This window comes from Hibiscus syriacus, unplaced genomic scaffold, assembly GCF_006381635.1.
Source record: "Hibiscus syriacus cultivar Baekdansim isolate YM2019G1 unplaced genomic scaffold, ASM638163v2 tig00111005_pilon, whole genome shotgun sequence".
In the NCBI taxonomy this organism is placed as follows: domain Eukaryota; kingdom Viridiplantae; phylum Streptophyta; class Magnoliopsida; order Malvales; family Malvaceae; genus Hibiscus; species Hibiscus syriacus.
The window spans coordinates 619,015-639,665 of record NW_024062949.1 but is presented as its reverse complement, the minus strand read 5'-3'; the positions used below and the strand labels follow the sequence as shown (position 1 = coordinate 639,665).

At 34.5% G+C, this 20,651-nt stretch overlaps 1 protein-coding gene across 3 annotated transcripts; it reads right to left on the bottom strand.

The window, feature by feature from the left end:
* Nucleotides 1-3,552: 3,552 nt before the first annotated feature.
* LOC120149478 (AP-1 complex subunit gamma-2-like) lies at nucleotides 3,553-20,308 on the bottom strand. 3 transcript variants are annotated; one of them, XM_039162253.1, is made up of 19 exons: nucleotides 19,971-20,308; nucleotides 18,153-18,455; nucleotides 17,831-17,972; nucleotides 16,939-17,112; nucleotides 16,259-16,438; nucleotides 14,985-15,139; nucleotides 14,793-14,883; nucleotides 14,065-14,228; nucleotides 13,898-13,952; nucleotides 12,266-12,388; nucleotides 12,088-12,183; nucleotides 7,185-7,312; nucleotides 6,152-6,256; nucleotides 5,784-6,043; nucleotides 4,943-5,194; nucleotides 4,682-4,857; nucleotides 4,203-4,301; nucleotides 3,785-3,881; nucleotides 3,553-3,753 (listed from the first exon to the last, which is right to left on the bottom strand). In XM_039162253.1, the coding sequence occupies exons 1-18, from the start codon at nucleotides 20,000-20,002 to the stop codon at nucleotides 3,786-3,788; spliced, it is 2,631 nt and encodes an 876-aa protein (XP_039018184.1). In that variant the 5' UTR covers nucleotides 20,003-20,308; the 3' UTR covers nucleotides 3,553-3,753; nucleotide 3,785. The 3 variants fall into 3 exon arrangements, with proteins under 3 accessions (XP_039018184.1, XP_039018185.1, XP_039018183.1); XM_039162254.1 differs by having other exon boundaries at nucleotides 3,553-3,881; nucleotides 4,682-4,854; XM_039162252.1 differs by having other exon boundaries at nucleotides 3,553-3,881; nucleotides 19,971-20,307.
* Nucleotides 20,309-20,651: the final 343 nt, after the last annotated feature.

Here is a 20,651-nt window from a genome sequence, read left to right as displayed (position 1 = left end):
AACCATAGAACCGTTCTAATACGAGGAAGGTCCATGTATTTCGTAAGAAAACCCCATTGATCGTGTCCCTAACTCGATTGTTCTCCAATTTGCCTTTTATAAACACTTTTTGTAGTGACACGACAATTGATTTTCCTCTCCATCCCGGCTTGTCCTCTCCCCCAGTCACGATAAGCGGAGGAACAAATGCAATATACGAAAAGACAGCAGGTGATAACATTGCCTGAACATCCTTCCACTTCCAATCTCCATTGCTATTCACTATTTTCGCAACAGTGCATGCATGAGGAACAAAAGTGTCCTGCATGACACACGCGTGACGCAGCAAACCAACATCACCCAACTAGTTGTCATTCCAAAAATCCACCTTTGCTCTGTTTCCGAGATTCCACACAATTCTCTCACGCGTCTCCTCCCACACCAAACTGATGGCCTTCTACAACCTCGATGATTCCGGTTTGATTATCGACCTAGGGGCAATCTCATGTACTTTGTATTTTGATCTCAACACTTGCACTCACAAACGGTCCCTATCAGACAATCTGATAAGCAAGCTTCATAAGCAGTGTCACATTTTGATACTGGACCTTTCGAATGCCAAGGCACCTTGGTTAGACGCACTGCAAACATCATCCCACCGCATGAGATGTGCATGCTTCCTTTGATCAGTGCTACACAAATAAATCCGCATATCAATTTCTCAATTTCACCACATATTCCTAATGGTAAAGAACAAGACTGCATAGCGTAAGTAGGAATAGCCAATAACACCTATTAGGTCAACGTAATGCTGCCGGCCAAAGAGAGATGCCTCGCCTTACATCTCGACAACCTATCCCTTACTTTCTGTATAATGTATTGGTATGTTGCATTTGTAACATGTTTATGTAGCAAACGGACACCAAGGTATCTACCGAGATCATCCACCAAAGTGTATTAGAAGCCACTACTTATATCTCCTTTAATTGTCTCGTCCACATTGTTGGAAAAAATAAATATTACCTTATACCCAGAAGCCTCACAAAAATCCTGGAGCACGCGCTGAATCACATCCAATTGAGATAGGGAGGCCTCAGCAAAAGGGACTAGTTCATCTGTAAAAAATAAATGAGACAACGGAGGACCTCCTCGTGAAATTCTAACCGGTTTCCACCACTTATCTTCCACGGCATCTTGAATAGCTCGCGCAAGTCTCTCTGTACACATGACAGAAATATACAGTGATAGAGGATCACCCTAGTGGATGCCTCGAGTTGGTTTGAAAGCCTCAAACGCCAAACCATTCTAAAGAATCTGAGTTGATGCCGATAAAACACAGATTTAAAATCCGACGTTAATTTTTTAAATAGTTAATTTTAAATAAAATATTATTAAACAATTATTTTTAACCATATTAATATAAAATCTTATATGATAGTACTCAATACTAATTTTTAAAATATTTTTTATATTTTAATATTGACATGATATATAGTTAAAAATAATTATGTGCATATAAAATATATATATGTATTATTATTATATGGGCTACCACGTTAAAATTGTTAAAAATTTACTAATTTAGTTATCATTTTTTTTTATAAAAAATGATTTTTCCTTTAATAGGTTTAAAGTTAAATCTAATTTGACAATACATACATATTCTGTAGATGTATTTGTTTAAATCTAAGATCTTTAGGAAAAACAACATTTTCTTTTACCATCGAAATCAATTGAAATATTTTATTTAAAGAAGATTTTAAAGTAGTGGAAGACCGTGACACTTTTGATTAGAATATTTTTGGCCAGTTTGATATAGCTTTTTAAAATTGTTGTAAAAACGAATTTTTAAAAGTGTTGTACAAATTTGTAATTCAAAATTTAACTATTTGAGATTAAAAAAAATAGTTTGAAAATATAAAATATCGATTATAGACATTATGTTGTAAATTAAAAATATAAAATTTAAATTATATTTACACTTATATATGAATCATATCAATTTAAACTATAATAAATTCAAAAAAAAATATTATTATAAATCAATTATATCAATTTAAGTATAATAAAAAATATAATTATAGTAAAAATATATTTTATATAACTCACCATTAATATTTTTAATATATAAATAATGTATTTCATTTAATTTTAAATAATTAAAATAAATTATTAAAAGTAATATATTAAATTTTAGAATTTTAGTATTAAATTATTAAAATAAAATGTAAATAAATAATTGAGTGAAACTCACACATTAGTAAAGGTAAAATTATAATTTACTTTCAAACGTCAAGTTAAAAATGAAAAAATTATAAAATCATAACTTTTACAATTGGTTTGAGACCACCGTTTCTACCATAAATTTTGTGATCAAAACGAATTTTTTAACTAAAAATGATTTTTGAAAACATTACCAAACACCCTGTGTATTCTGGGAGTTATATTGGATAAGCGATTATTATTTTCTTATTCATATATAAAAAAAAAGGTCGATCAACTCGTACGCTATTGAACTATCTTATTAATTAAAAGAATCATCTGAAATGATAAAAGTAACAGTAATTAAAACGAAAAGAAAATAGTTTGATTCGGCGTGGGGTAATCACAGGTGAGTTGCGAGTTGAAAAATTGAATCGATTTTGATTTTTTTAATTTAAAATATTCATCCTTAGAATATGAAGAAATATTTATATATACCTTAGACCAGTCCATATATTATTATAAACATTTACAATTAGATTTAAACTAGAAAATTTGATTTGGTTTGACTCAAATTTCATAATCTGAACTCGAAAAAAATTTCAAATAAAACTTGAATCCTAAAATAAGAGTCATCAACTGGACTAACTCAATTTCTTTTACTCGACTCGACTTGAGCAAATACTCACCCTAATGGCCTTATCTTTTGAGGATTTAGATTCTTGCCCTAAAGGCCTGCCATGTTTAAAAAAATTAACACCATATACAGTGAGATCAAGGGTAAGAAAACAGGAGTGGATGAAATAGCATAAAGCAAAAATTCAGTTCCCAATAGTTAATAGTAGTAGGAGAAATGCCGCTCATGATTAGGGGTATAAACGAACCGAGTCGAGCTCGAGTATTGCTGAACTCGACTCGAAAACTCGTGAGCTTAAAATTTTCAAACTCGACTAGAACTCGAAATCCTAAACTGAAACTCGTGAGCAGCTCGAAAAATCTCGAAATGAAAAAGAAATCTTAAACTTAACTCGATTAAAGCCTCAAACTCAAACTCGAACTTGAACCTTAAATACATGAAAATCTTACTGTATTTTAAAAAAAAATCAATACATAAATGTTAATATTATTAATAATTTATTTTAAAAAAAATAAAATCATAATATATTATATTTTCGAGCTGCTCACGAGTTTTTCGAATCGAATATCAAGTAGTTTGTTTCGACTCGTTAAGAACTCGAGTCGAGCTCGAGCTCGAGTCCATTCCATCCGAATATTTATCGAGCCTTGATCGAATCGAGCTCGAGTAGCTCACGATTTGTCTCGTCTCATTTACAACCCTACTCATACATAAAATAAACTAAAATGAGGAAGTTTTTTTTTAAAGAATCAACACAACACAAACCCCCAGCAAAATCTTTATGTCCCCCCCCCCCCCCACGGATACAAATATTTGAAACAGAAAAAAGATTGCATGCACTATCAGTCTATCACTGCACGTTGTTTGACGGAGTTTCTCAGAGATTGAAAGAAACAAGTGAAGTAAAGAAGGAAAAAAGGTGGTACGTGAATAACTCTGGCCGGCGTCCCCTGCGGATTGATCGACCTCACAAATCACGGGGAAAATTGTTGACTTGTCCCTCTTCCAAAACGTCTTTGTCGTTGATCTTGTAAGCTATCCTTATGCGCATCACCAAAGATTTCTGAAAGTTAAACAGATAAAAGAGTAACTAAGCCTCTGTAATAGACCCTTGAAAGATGGGTAGTGCCAAGAGAATACTTAACCCAAGAAAAATTACTCGTTAAACAGAAATAACGAAGGCCAAGCCGTTGAAAAATTGTAGTGCAAAAACTTGATTAGTCAAAGTGACACTTGATTCTACCAAGTTCTTAAACCCCCATGATTAAAAGTTTCGATAAGCCAGTTAGGATGGAGAGCACCACTGAATTTCACAGTAACTTTAACCGACTAAACTATATATATATATATATATATATAAGTTACAAAAACTCAGTGCACATACCTTCCCATGTTGGCTATTGGTGACTTTCATACTTTGAGAGATGGACCCATTTGCGGGCAAGATGTTGCTGCTAGCCGAATCCAAATGCAGCTGAAGAAACTGCAGAGTTCGAAAGCAGCAAGTGTATCAGCATCACTTGTTTTTAAAGGACAGCTATGCAAAGATTTACTATCTACAACGATTATTTTAAGCAACATATAACTGTTAGATTCGTGAAATCGATGAAGCCTAGATTTTAGGAACCCTACAAACAAGGCTAGATAAAATAAGTATTTTTAGGCATATAGAGAACTAGTAGTGAGGACAGGTTTTAAATTGCAAACTGGTAAGGTCTTAGATTGTCACATAAATCCATGATAAAGAAAGCAATAGAGAGAAAACTGATAATGCAAAATCCACCAATGACGGATGGCACTGAAACAGATATAAATTTCTATGATATAAGTTTGGCAAGCTCATAAATGACCAATTTGAGTTACCTTAGGAACTGCCGCCTGGAAAAGAAAATCATTATAAACATTGGGTGACAGATTTGTAAAAGTAGCCTGGATCAAAGTTGTTTGTGGGTTTCCTGGTTGCTTTGAGAAGTTGAATGACATCCTTAAAGAGCTGCTCTCGTATGCAACTAAAGAAGGATAAGCTGGTCCGTTTTCTGCTGCCAATGGAAAGAAAACTATTACTTTGGCAACTAAAGGGGCTACTACGACATCTTCCATGGAATTCTAAACTTAAAAATTTACCTTTCTTTTGAGGACTAGAGCCAAACCCATCCAATAAATCCATCACTGGAGCAGGACTTGCAGGAGAAGTGGCATTTGCAGAAAGTGGGGAAAGTGACAGGAGGCCGTTTAAATTGGCAAGTGGTGCTGTGTTGTCTTGAATGGAGGATAACATGTCAGACGCAGATGAGTTGCTTTGTGCAGGAGGCGATGCTCCAATTGACAAAAGATCCAGCAGAACATCTGCACTACCTTTTGGAGGCCGACTTGTACCTAAAATGTTGGATAAAAAACAACCTTTTCAATCAACAGGGAAGAAGCAATACTGAAAAATTCACTTTTATCTGTGAACAAAATATAGGAGATCATTTATTTTCTTTTAACATTGTTACACGCTCAAAATGTCAACATAAGTAGTCATGCGGTGCAACCATCATAATCACGCAACGTCAACTTTCTTTTAACATCATTACACACCCATTATACATGCAAAACCAATTTGAAATTCAAAATTATAATGATGGGGAAATCAAATTTAAATGTGATTAATGTTCTTTCATAGCATAATCTAAGGAGCTGGGTTTTTAGTAGAAAAGTTACAGGTGTTTTACTGAACTGCCCACTAAGAGTATCAAATATAGATGATGGATTCTCAACAATTATAAGTTAAATAAAAAGGATAAAAAGGCTAAATACTTGGTTCTTGAACAGACTTTTTACCCTGAAAATGCTAATTCAAGGCACTACCGCTACAACATCCTAAGAAGATTGAAGTAGGTAATTCAAAACATAAACATGATTGAAAATATTAATTTCACTCGAATGTTTCTCAAATATGTACCATTGGTGCATCCCAACTTACTTTGTGGTGCAGAGGCTGGGGATAAATCAACACCAAGAAGATCCTGAAGAAAATCGACACCAGATGAACTAGGTGCAGGAGCATCATCTGAACTTAGGTCAAGTAAGTCTGTAACAGGAGCTGCAGCTGGTTTAGCAATTCCATTGGGAAGACTGTGTCCTGTCCCAGTGGAAGTTGAAACAGACGTAGGCAGGGAGCCAGCTCTCCTTCCACTGAAAGTTGCCTCATCCAAAACTGGCATCCTTTCAACCAGCGCAGCTCTGTACCAATACATCCATCAGCTTTGTACTTCACAATGCTATGTTGCTCAAACCTTCTGAAAAGGCATGAGGTAAAATATAGAACAAAAAGCAAAATTTTAATCATACCTAATGTTCTGATGCTTCTGAAGAATACAATTAAATTCAATGGATCGCTGTTGCAGCTCAAGCACAAAGCTCTGTTTATTCTGGAGAATTATATCCTTGATCCTCCTGGAGATATAGATATTTATTTATTTCATGACATATAAAGAAATAACATTCTTCAATTACTTTGCACAGAAATTTCAAAATTAAATAAAGACGGTTAAACCAATTATAATATGAACAAAACACCACAAATGTAACAATGTTAATAATTGAAAATATGAAGAGAAAATGTATTCTCCCCAATTGATTCAACAATTAAGGGATTAATTTAAATGTTTTTTAAATAATTGAAGAATTGATCATTGTACAACTTATGTAATATAAAATCTAGTGTTATTTGAATTGTACCAATTTGAAGTGACAATTTCGATTATGATGAGAAAAATAATTAAAGCACAATTTGAAACGGAAAAACAATACAAACATGAATTTGCAAAAGAGACGATATATATAAAAAATGAATCATTAAAGCATTCAATTTTATATAATACCTTAAATAAAATTGTGAACAAAAAATAAACACGACATGAAAACATAAACAAAAAGGAACTTCTCTCTTTTTCCTCACCTATTGCTAATCTTTTCTTCTCATTCTCTTGTTCTTTACTTCTTAACAAAATAATGATGACGATCCTTCATTTTTTTTTTATAAGAATTATAGGCCTCGTTAAAAACTCCCTTCATGATTAATGGAGCTTGTAGAGAAGCTCTTTAATCAGCGGAAGGAGGAAAAGAGTGCCTTAGAATTTTATTAATAACAAGATAAGATTCATAAAAATTACAACACCCAGAAGGTTCCTTTACATAAAAACCTTAAACCCAAAAATCAGCCCTTAACATCAACACATATGATCCTTCAATTGAATAAGCAATTCACGACAATATTACTTTATTTAATTAATAAGACACTTATTTTTAAACCCCTACCTGAGCTAAGCTAGTTGAAATGAGATGATAGTGATAAAATGTACATGGCAATGCATTAACATACTCTGAACAAGAAGGAAAACGAGAAGAGAGCTTTAACAGCGCAATCAAAGCCATTGCTTTAGTAGTGATATCAGAAGTATGACGTTTAATTGCAACCTCTACAGCATCCACAGCATCAGAATATGTTACCTGCAGTATAGGAAGAATGTATAGTGATAGAACTAAACATTCAATTTTAGAACAGGATCCTGACATGAAGCACTTTCAGCTAAGCATTCAGCAGGTTATGAACCTCATTGTTTAAAATCAAATTGGGTTTATGTGATTCTACGGAAAAGATTCAAGTAACAAAGAAGTCCATTGGATGACACCCACTATTACATTTTACTGTAAGTAAACCCAAAATATTACAACCAAAAACAATATAAAAAAAATACTTAAACAAGATGGTTTGGACAAAAGGGGAATGGCTCCTTGCCTATTTCTAAATCTGCAAAATCACATTTCCCATAAACCCAAAATCAACGCCATACTTGCTCTAGATTATTTTGATTAATTCTTGTTTTAGAATAGATTCATTATTCATCCCTAGGTAGGCAAGATGAATTTGATTGTTACAAGTAACTCAGTTTTACCACTTTAAAACATAGATGAAGTTCCAAAAAAAAAGTCTAGAATCTGATGAAGCAAATGATGAGTTTATATGTTTCGTGCTACTAATTAAACAAACAATACTGTCAGAAAGTAACTTCCTAAATTAGGAAGATTGTGTGAAATTAGTTAGGAGATAGTGTAAATATCTTAGCATCTGTAATCCTTAACTTTTAGGGATTAGTTTTTCCCTAGAATTAGTTAGTTTCCTAGTTTAGAAATTTAAGTTAAGTTTGCTGCTTGTATGTATATCAATGTAACGTTTCTATGAAAGATATAATAGAATTCAGCCCATTCCAACATGGTATCAAAGTTTTTTTTAGCTCGTTTCTGAGGCCCTTTTATTCCTTTTTTAATAGCCTCTTATTGTTCTCAATCCCATCCTCAAGCTAGGGGGAATGGGGGGCATTTTAAGAGATTCAGAAAGTAAAATTCTTGGGTCCTTCTTGCACGCTGTTGGACCAGGTCCTCCAGCACTTGCTGAGCTGAAAGCCATTGAGAAAGGCATTGACTTTTTTCTCTCGTCGGATTGGGCGAGGAAGGGAAGGTTAATTATAGAGAGTGATTGTAAATCAGTAGTGGATTGGATTTTGCTGCCGACATCATCTCCTCGTTTTTTTAGTTCGTTGGTTCAGAAAATTGCTTCCCTAATCTTGGAGAGGGAGATCATTATTAGACATATCCCGAGGAGCTGCAATTGTGAGGCTGATACTTTAGCTAAACAGGGGATTGGATGATGAATGAAGGTTGCCTTAGAGGTTTTTCAGTAGGGTTGGTGGTCTATTGAGGTTGTTGGGGCTGAGTCAGTTTTGGTGTTGTTTAAGGGAGGTCTGGTCGCATTGGGGTTTTGCTTTCTACGTTCTGTAATTTTTTAGGTTTTGTTAGTTTGTCTTATGGCTGTATTTTATGTACTTTGTCTTTGATTAATAAAATCCTAAGGCACTCTTTTCCACCTTCCGCTGATTAAGGAGCTTTCCTAAAAGATCCATTAATCAAGAAGGGGGTTTTTAATGAGGCCTGAAATTCTTATAAAAAAAAGTGTGTAGGGTTAATTCGAGAAGAATATGGTGGAAGTCATTGAAACCAGCAACTCTGAGGCTACTCCAGAAGTTTCAGTGAATGAAGGGAATTACAAAAAGGCAACAAGTGACTTGCAAAAAATACAAGCAACCTACAGATTAAATGGAAAGAATTACCTAAAGTGGTAATTGGTTCGTAGACCTAGAGAGGGGATCCTAGGTTTGAAGCTTGGGATGAACAAGACTCAATGGTGTCTTGGTTATGGAACTCCATGGTGCCAGAAATTAGTGATACATGCATGTTTCTCAACACAGCCCAAGAAATAAGGGAGGCTGTGAAACATACTTATTCAAAGGTTCGAGATGTTGCCCAGATCTATGAAATCAAGACTAAGATTTCATCTACCAAGCAAGGGAAACAAGTCAATTACAAAATATTCCAATCTGCTGCAGAGTCTTTGGCAAGAGATGGATTACTACCAATGCATTCAGATGAGATGCAATGAAGATGCAACACTCTTGAAAAGGTTTGCCGAAAAAGATCGAATCTATGACTTTCTTGTTGGACTAAACGTTAAATTTGACGCAATAAGAACCCAAATTCTTGGAAAAGAGGATCTTCCCTCACTAATGAAACGATTGCAATTATTCGAGCTGAGGAAGGAAGAAGAGGGGTTATGATTGAGAATAATCAAGTGGAGACTTCAGCCTTAGTCACAAGAGTTGTAATTGAGAGGAGACCTGACTTGGAACAGACGATTAATGAAGATAGTAGGCAGACTTACAAGGCCAATCAACAGGGACTCCTTATGGTGCACCTACTGCAAAAAACCTCATCACACGAAAGAAAAGTGCTGGAAACTCCATGGGAAGCCACAAACAACAAATAAGAGTTTTTCAGAAAAAGGTGGACAACAAAAGGGGCAAGAAAGAGTGTACACAACAAAACAACTGGCTGGAGAAGACCCTCAAGAACCACCTGTTGAATTCAAGAGAGAAGAAATCAAAAAACTAAAGAATTTGTTGGGGTCAATGGAGAAGCCTTCTTCAACAGGTACTTGTACTCTGGCATTCTCAGGTATATCCTCTTCTCAAAACTCTAAAGCCTCGGATATACTCACCCAAAGTTCTTGGGTAATCGAATCAAGGGCTACATAACACATGACAAACTCCTCTCACAAATTTATCACCTATACACCATGCCCTAATAATAAAAAAAGAACAATAGCAGATGACGATGTAATTACGGTAGCTGGTCAGGGGCATATTGTTGTAAGTGAAACCCTCACACTAAGAAATGTCCTTCATGTACCAAAATTATTTATTAATCTTCTATCCAAAAAATACCAAAGACACTGACTGTAGTGTACTCTTCTATCCTACTCGATGTATTTTTCAGGAACAAGGTATGAGGAGGAGGATTGGACATGCTAAAAAAATGAATGGCCTACACTATCTTGAAGACCCCAGTGGCCAAGTTAGTGCCCTGAATTCCTCACCATTATCCCTTCTCTCAGAATCTAAAACCAATAAAGACCAAATATGGCTCCATCACCTCTGCCTTGGTCATCCATCTTTTAGAATTCTAAAAATTATGTTTCCTTCTCTGTTCAAAGGTTTAAATGTTGAAAAGTTTCATTGTGATATTTATGAGCTTGCAAAACATAAACGCACATCTTTTCCAATGAGCAATAAAAGAACCTCCAATCCTTTTACTCTTATTCATACCGATGTTTGGGGGTCATCCACTATTCCAAACATATCTGGGCCCCGATTGTTTGTCTCCTTTGTTGATGATTGTATCCGAGGGTCTTGGATATTTCTTCTAAAACAAAAATTTGATGTGAGCTCTACCTTAAAAACCTTTTACAACATGATTAAAACCAATTTGGGGTTGAAATAAAGAGGTTTCGATCTAACAATGCCAAAGATTACTTCAATCAAGTCCTCTCACCTTATTTTCGAGAAAAAGGCATCATACATGAGTCTTCATGTGTCAATACACTCCAACAGAGTGGTGTAGCCGAGAGAAAAAATGGTCATATTCTTGCAATCACAAGGGCCCTCTTGTTCCAGAAAAATGTTCCTAAACAATATTGGAGGGAAGTTGTCTTAACTGCTACTTACATGATAAACAGACTGCCTACAAAGGTCCTTAAGTCTTAAAGCCCTATACAAATCCTAACAAAATTTTTCCCTAATTTCAATACCTCAAATAATCTTAATCCCAAAATATTTGGTTGTGTTGCCTTTGTTCATATACATTCTCAAAATAACGGAAAACTTGATCCAAGGGCAGTAAAGTGTGTTTTTGTTGACTATTCTTCCACTCAAAAGGGGTACAAATGCTATCATCGGCCCAAAAAAACACTTTGTTTCTACTGATATCATTTTTGCAAAAGGAGAAAACTATTTTACTCGTCCTTATCTTCAGGGGGAGATTTCATTTAGAGAAGATAATGACAAATTATTGTAGTTTGTGAGTTGTTATGGCTAAAAATCATTTTGGAAGATTTGAAAGTCAGGTGGGAAGGTCCAATGAAGCTATATTGTGATAATAAATTTGTCATCAACATCGCACATAATCCGGTCCAACATGACAGAATGAGCACATTGAAGTGGACAAACATTTCATACAAGAAAAATTGGAGAGAGGCCTAATTTGTACTCCTTATGCATCCACTGGAGATCCACTAGCAGATATACTTACCAAGGGATTACTTGGGAAGTATTTTCAGAAACTAGCAAGCAAGCTGAGAATGGATGATATCCACTTCCAAGCTTGAGGGGGAGTGTGAGAAAGCAACTTCCTAAATTAGGAAGATTGTTTGAAATTAATTAGGAGATACTGTAAATATCTTAGTATCTATACTCCTAACTTTAAGGGATTAGTTTTTCCCTAGAATTAGTTAGTTTCCTATTTTAGAAGTTTCCTAAGTTAAGTCTGCTGCTTGTATATATATCAGTGTAACCTTTCTATGAAAGATATAACAGAATTCAGCCCATTCCAACAAATACATATACTGGTTCTTTTAACAACTTCATCACTTAAATTCAATTAAACATCAACCATGAAATAAGTCTTTTAAGTCTTAAGCGTAAGGAAATCTTTATAGAAGCCGAAAGGGATCATAATCAACTTTCATCAACTGGAAGACTCCATTATACAAACTCCAATTCATATATCACAGCCAAATATCGGCCGTTTTCCCTCTTTTTTTTCTTAAGATGAAGAAATGCAACATGATTACTGCAAGTGCATGCAAACTAGCCAATGGATAAGGATGCACTTACAGTTATTGGTTCTTCAATATCAAGCATCCCGATATTATTTATCAACATGTCGCCATATTCACCAATACACCAAACTGCAACTCGAACAAGTGATTCCTAATGAAAGTATCAATTTGCATTTTAATAATTAAGCAAATAAGAATACAAATCTAGACATATAAAATCCAAAAACCAAAACCTGTTCTGTTGATGTTTGGAATGCTCTGTACAATGCCCTGACTGAATATCCATGGAGGTCAGAAGCATTACTTATGACAACGATAAGGGCATGCCAGACTTCATCTTTTACAAAATTTCCAGCCTACAAAGCAACAAAATGGTTTATAGTAGTCTCATTTGTTTAGGAATCTTTTATGATAAGAAAGATAAGTCTTATGAGCCTTTGTAATCTAGACAGAAGTTTATCTTTAAAGTCCTATTAAAATTCAGCTACACATTCTATTTCAAGTCTTGTAATCTCCTACTTCATAAATCGGATCTCTTGCGTTAACTCCAGTATACTTTCCTTCTCTCTCGATTTATTCTCCAAGATTACAACAGTAACCAATTACCGATCCAAAAATCATTGACCTGGCTACTTCTCTGGATCCAAACCACAAGTCTTTAACATGCTACTAGTAATAGTGGCTTGAAGTCTCATATGAATTTAATCACACATTCGTAAATCCTAACTGACATAGAAAGGCATCAGAATCGTTATATATTGAAGTTTTGATATCCTCATTTGGGTCACACATCACAATCCTAAACAAAACCAAAAAGGACAAATTGCAAAGGCCCAACAATTTTTCAGGCCTAACCCACCAATTCTCAATAGTCAAAAGCTTAAATTCAAGTTCTAGAGTAATGTGAGGACTTGTACAGTTTTCATTGATGATATTTACTTAAATCTGACGTGGGATGAAATATCTCATTTTCACCCTTTGATATAGTTCATTAATTCAAAGGCAACAAGCGGCAAAAGTCACAGCTGAGACAAATCCTCTCACTAGATTTAACTTGAAGAATAACGAGGGTAGACTTATGCATTTGACAGTAAATTGGGCCCAAATTTCACCAAAACTGTATTAAAGTGTCCAATTAATTTTTTTTAATAAGAATTGGAGGCCTCGTTATAAACCCCCTTCATAATCATCAACATACTAAAGCGTATGTCAACGAAAATTGGAAGGAGGAAAAGAGTACCTCATGATTTATTAAATAATAAAACCAGTACACCTTGTAAGGAATAACACCCAACATGAAACATACACCAAATCAAAAAACCGAAAAACCTCTAAGAAATCCCCCTCAAAAAGCCAATTAAAACAAGGACAACCTTATCACATCACTAAAAAACAAAATATTCGAAAGCTGCTCCTAAATCCATTAATATGAAAAAAAACAACCGAATCCGAACGTTGAACTATCTCAGCCTAAAAACGCTAACAGACTAAAACCCAAGGTTCGTCCGAGAAAGTTAAGGGATTTTTACACAACAAGATCAGATGTTTAATAAAGATGTCCAGTAATCAAAAGAGTAAAGATGAAGACATGGTTTACCACATTACTTAATGGACACACATGCAAAACACTTGATCAGATCAAGGATAGGAAAATAAAGACATCAGTGAAACAAAAATGTGATAAAAACATCTAATAAAACGTAATATTCTGCAACACCAACTAACAGAGACTGCAACAGGTGCAACTCAAAGAGGAGAGGAAACAGTACCGAAACAGAAACATGGACGGGGATGAATTCTGTGGAATAAGAAAAATAAACATCTTTACTCCAACTATAAAACAACACAATGAACAAAAAACATACCTCGGACAGAACCTTGAGCATCTGATCAATGTACCAAATTTTCTCTGGGGAAAACCTGAGGCAATAGAAAATACAGGGCCAAGAATAGAAAGCAAATAGAAGAAATTACAGCTATTATAATAAATTAGAAAAAAACAAAGAATAATAAATAGCAGAACTGAACTTACTTCTCGACAAGGGAACAAATCTTGTCAGTAAGAACTCCCTTAAAATCTTGATCGCTTGTTTCCAAATATTCAATTAAATCTTTTGTCAGAGGCTTCACATTGCTTTCATTCACCAGCAAGTATACAAGGTCAAGTGCCTTCTTTCGAATTGAAGCATCTGAATCCTGGAAAACAAAATTTCAAATCAACAACTTCTTCAATAGCTGAAAACTCATTTTTTGACAATAACGGCACTTGTAAATAAAGAGTTCAACTAAAAGCAATCATAAAATGATGGAAACCCTTTCTTTCATTCATTTGAGTACTATGGCTCATACATAGGATCTCTACCCGATTCCTACTCCACACTACCCTTATCCAAGCCCAAGTGCTGATGCTAGAAATTTCTATATCTCCAAAATTGAATCCCTACTATGTCCAAATATCAATCATAATAATAATAACAATGATAATTCCTTTTGATTACAGGGAATTTATCCTTGACCGGATATAAAAATCAAGTGATATCCAAAGGGAGAATTAATCCTCGTTGCTTTAGCATGTAATGAGAGTCATGCTCATTCAAATATGGGATTCACCTGAAAGTAACAAATAAATAATAGAACCACAGAAACTAGGTATACAAAAAGGAAAGCAAATGCAAACTCCCTGAGTGCTTTTTGAGCAAGAGCTAAATCAGAGACCTATCATCACCAAGAAGCATGAATCTTAATATTCTCAGGCCCTACCTTTACACATTCCAAAATTGTTGCCCTATGTCTCTGCACTGCTTGAGAATCCACTGTCATAGCCTTCATAAGCATATTTAATGCAACATATCTGAAAAGCATGCAAGGTTCAGTTCCATAATATAGTAGAGTAACAAAGAAAGAGTCCAGAAAGGGATATGAAAATTCAAGATAAGATTCGAAACAAATTACCTGATATTGTTGTCACGGTTTGACAAGAATCTTCCCAAGATATTGACAGCAAGCACACGTAAGCCACCATTATCTTCAATTCCCATAATGGTTCCAACACATTCATAAAGAATGGCATTTCCTGCATTTTTATTTGACTCGATTTTTGTTGCCACCTAAGAACAAAATCGTTGACCACAAGGTAAAATGAGTAAAAAACCCTTAACCTCATTACTAAGTTTGGATAAACAGCAATAAAGGAAAAGAAAATAAAGAAAGAGGAAGATTGACATATGTAGATCTAGTTTGGATAATTAAAATTAGTAAAGGGAATTTTAACCATCTTTGTTTGGTTAAAGAGCAGAAAGGAAAGGAAAAGATTCATTATAATGAGTTTTTCCAATTATAACCGTTCCATAAGATGTTCATATAAAATATGAAGAGAACAAAAAGATATTTTACGTTTTAAAGAACATTCACTTTCCTTTCCTTATCTTTCCCCCCAAATTGGGGTAACCAAAAATTTGATGTTTTAAGGGAAAGCAAGGGTTACTCTACTCCCCTTACTTTCACTTATTAAAAAAAATCCGAGTCAAGGAAAGGAAGATCCTTTCCCTTCCCTTACTCCGATCCAAACAAAGAGTAGGGAAATGAAATGTTGTGAAGACCAGGAAATGAGTTTTATGCAACATGTTTAGATTCTATGTTCTTTTCCAGAATTCAGCTTTTGAAGCAATATCCAATATACTCCAAATAGTACTATCTTTTCAATTAACATGCTCCAAGCAATCTCACCAAGGTTTTTCTCATGTGAAGTAGCAAAATATGAGAGGAGTGTGTGGTTAATTTTCAACCAACCGCAAAACTTGTAATTTTTCCATCATGTGTACTATCTTAAACCGTGATACTTAAGAGATATATCATTCCTCAATAGAGCAATCTCATCAAGTGTCTTTTCAGAACCTCTAATAAGAAAATTTGGTGTTCCATAGACAACGAGCATTCACATGAAATTTATCTCAAAATAAAAATATTGAAAACAAAATTCTCTATGCTATCATAACGAAATGAAAACAAAATTCTCTATGCTATCATAACAAAATGAAAACAAATTCTCTATGCTATCATAACGAAATACAAACAAAAATCTCTATGCTATCATAACGAAATGAAAACAAAAACCTCAATGCAGCCGCACACTGGAGAGAGAAACAACAGAGGGATATGCATTTTGCTTAAATACTTCTTTTCTTTCAGGACTGAACACATTACAAAGGAGATAGGTCACAGCATACCTGGGCAAGTATATCATTCATACAGTCACTAGCATCAGCATCTCCCTGGCCCAATATCCGCATAAGCTTAAGCAATCTTATATGAAGGAAAGGATCTGTAATGCCAGCAACGTCATACTCAGGTGCATAGGGACTGTTTGCCATATCCCTCAGAGTTTTTACCAAACCATCAGTACACTTCTGCATATATGAAAAAAAAAAAGAAATTATTTAGAAGGTTAATGCATTATCCTTTTTTGGCATGTTTCTTCTTACTAAAGTCTACATATATGATTCGGTCTAATCCTTAAATGATACAAAAACGGGTCCTGTTTTTGCATGACCCTAAAGGCCAAAATAAGCTCAGAAGTACTATAAAGCAATTGTAAAATTAGCCTGAAGCATCTTAGTGCGAAAAGGCCAAAAGATAGCCAGCAGTTTAGGACGAAAAACCATAAACCTGATCCCTTTCTTCAATCCTTTTGGTGGCAAGTATTCTCCAGCCAAAACCAGAACAAAGGACTTCTGGTAAAGCGGAGATGTTCCAAACAAGCAAAAGCAGAAATTCACTATTTACAAAAAATTAAGCATCATAGCTTCTTCTTCTTTTCACAGGGTTATAAAACGATTCACATAATCAATATGGTGTCTTGTCTTTCCGATGCTATAGCTATATTCTTACAAATTTATAACCAAATTACCTCTCTGAAATATTCAAGGGCTTCTGAACTGACTTTACATAGATCCGTACAAAGTTGAACTCCTGTTATTAGGACTCCGTGATGCTTTTCTCTAAGCAGCGAAGCAGCAGGATTTATAAAATTTTCAGCAAGGTCCGGAACTTTCTTTATGATCCGTATGGAGCACAATGCTGCCTACAAAAAAACAGATTAGAGTCGAGAGGAGTCAAATATTGCAGTCAGATTTCTCAAGAAAAGACGAATAACCTAAAAATTATCAGATAATACACATGATGAGAATTCATAAACAAAGGGAAGCTGGCAGGGGCAGAATGAAAAGAAAAGCACAATGTCTTTCTCTTAAATCATCAAACAAGCGAAGCAACATTTTACTTTCTTGAAGTCATCAAGACAGACTCAAGAATTCTCATTTATTAGCATTTTTTCTCTTGAATGGGTATATGCGACAAACTCTTCTAGTTAAGATAAATGGGCAGAGAAATATCCATATTTCATAAATGTAGTATTCCTTATGAAGAATGCAGAATATCATTGAACAAATATCACATTATTCATGAAGTATGAACATAATTACATAATATGGTTTGATGCCTCAGTCATGTGGAATGTGGTCATGGATTCCCATGGATTTTTTAACCTTTGTATCGACAAAATTACAAAGGCATTATTGGAAACAAAAAAAGAAGAAGAAAAGAAACCATGATACTTGAAGAGCTCAACAAAACAATTCCTGTAGGAGGAGGATGAAGAAGATATCTTTTAAGAGGGATACTTAAAAATGTTTAAGCATAGGAAATTCAAAAATCCTAAAATCAGCCTCACTTTTCCTCCTTTACTTCACCTCATCGAAACCAAAATCTGTGGCCTTGAATAAAGAATATCACACACTTACTTTCTTCCTGATATTTGGATCTCGAAACTGCAGCAATCTTTCTACTTCTGGTGCGAGATCACGAGCCATTTCAGCTGAACAAATATTTCCCAGTGCACAAAGAGCAAGCCCTATAATATACTGGTTTGAATGATTGAGATCTCTGCATATAAGTTAAGGTTTCTGAAAAAAAAATAAGTAAACTATATCTCTCCATTTTCTTTTTCTAACCCTTCATAATACCATCCTATCAGGGACAAAGTTATTCGCTAAGAAAATAAATGGTAAAAGGGACAAGGAAACGGAAACAAATTAAACTTAAGAAAGTCTACATGTAGGATACTGCTTTAATGAATTTGTTACCAACATCAAAACCTCTTGTCTTTCATCAAGAAGCAACATAAGACCAAGATATCCAATCCTCTTCTCTGGAAATCCAGAAGATGCAATCAACTTCAGGCACTCCATTTGGCCAAAATGTGTGGGATACCCAAGCATGTGAATGAACATGAGCTTTGCCAGGTTACGGTGCCTATAGTCTTGATCATTCTCACTAATTGCTGCACGAATAGCAGCACACTCTTTCCTTACAACAGCACGTTCTTCTGCTGCAGTTTTGCAAGCACGTATAGCCCGTATCATGTCCCTGTATTGGAACAGTAAATTCAACAACTTCAATTAATAAGCACATAATCTACAGTTAAGTCAATCATTTAGATTCTTTATTATAGCTTGGAGCAGAAAATGTAGTTAATTTGACTCGTTTAAAGGGGGGGCACTTATACACTAAATTGTTTGGAAAGTACAACAGTATTCTTAAAAACCAACCATGGGACCTGCCTTACAAGAAACTTTTCAAGCTATAGGATATCAGATCCATGGTCCTTTTTTCTTTTTCCCAAAAAAAATAGGGTATAACTAAGAGAACCTTTTCTGCAACATACATATAAAGTTCTAGTCAACAATTTCTGGAACAAGAAATACTCAGATGCAAAAGAGAGGAGATAATATATTCCTACTTACCAGTTTCTTCTTTAAAAGAAAACGCTATTGATCATTCCATATAGGAAGAATCTCAAGCCATAAAATATCTAATGAATAAAGAAAAGGAGGTTGAGAATTGAGATCTTCACCCCCAAAAAATATGGATAAAATTCAGTAACCTAATAACTAACTCAAAATTGACATAACAGGTAATGGAGGTTATCATTCATAACCAGGTTATTTTGCTATCTATATGGATGAAATATAGTAATCTAATGCAAGTTATTTTTTACCATGCTAAATTATATAGAGAAAGATACAACTATTCAGTTCCATTGCAATAGATATAAGCAGCTTCTAGAATGACCTAACATTCCCCACAAGGAAAACATTCCCCACAAGGAAAAGTAAAACAAGAATTTGATTTTCAGATTGTTTCCTAAATTTTTTATAAGTACTACAAATCAAGTTGAACATATAACCACAAAAACTACAACTGTGCAACCAGGCTGTTCTGATTTCTGATTGTATTTGTGGTAACCATATTGGAGGATACTTACATAAATGACTAGCTTGACTATTTTACATCTAAATTTCCAGTAGTTTACTGATGTTTAAAGGTTCAATGTCATATCTATATTTCAAAATACGCTTCATAACTTATATTTCATAATGCAACAAGTAGAGGAAGAATGGTTTGTAGACTGGTGGAGATTTCGGTTTCCTCACTAGAAAATTGTACTTCAAGCACTAATGTCATTTGGCGCATCATTTCGCATTATCAATACTCATGAAAACAACAGATCAAGCTATTCCTCAAACGCACTACTAAATGCATATGCTATGACTTCAGACATTTCTGCATTTTCACTTTTAGTTGAAACTAGTTCAAAGCAAATAAAAAGAAAAGGCAAAGCTAGCTTGAATATTCAGATTATGAGACCAAAAACCTAACAAACTCCACCTGACTCTAAATTCAGACGCAGTCATCTTTTAAGTAGCACTAACTACAACCTAATCAAGGAATCAAACCAAATTGTACAAAAGCCCATCTGTTTCAATACAAAAACAAATACATTCAAATAAAAATCATCGTGTTCTTGATCTGGTTTACAAAATTAAAAGGAAAAGGGAGAATTAAAAGAAGAAATTAGCAACAGTAGGGATGGGTGCTCACCGTAGACGAGTACCGGAAGAGAAAGGATTCATGATTTCGTCCAGGGTTGAAACTTCCGGAGAGAGCTGGAATCAGATCCAATCAACTAAACGCGGCAACTAAATCAATCAACGAATCACGGTCGCACGGAATTACACGGAATTTCTATCCAAATCCAAGGATCCGCAGCTTGGAGATCCGAAAGTTGGAATTCGGAGATCTAAGAAAGATAGTGCAGGCAGAGATTTGGATCTGAGGAATAGAGAAAACGCATGTCTCTGTTTTCCTTTTATTTTCTTCTTTTCTCCCAGTGACAATGAAAATGCTGCCTGCTTCTTTTGTCTTTGTAAAAATAAATTTAAAAATAAAAAACCAAAATTAAAAAACAAAACTGTAAAACATAAAACATAAAACAGGTCGCGTCTGCTTTAATCTGAAACCCGTGGGTCAGACGGGTCGGGTAAATGTTTCGATGTGAATTGTACAATTAGTTACTCTCATTTAGTTTCGACCCAAACACATTAAAGGTCTTTATACTTTAAAAAACAATATTAGTGTCATTATCGTATTATTTTTTAATGTGATTTGTTAACTCAAAAAATAAGTTTAATGTGGTATTTTGATTAATAATTTTTGTCATTAATCATTACATTATTGATATGACAGTTTATGATGTTAATGTAATAGTCCACGGTATTGATG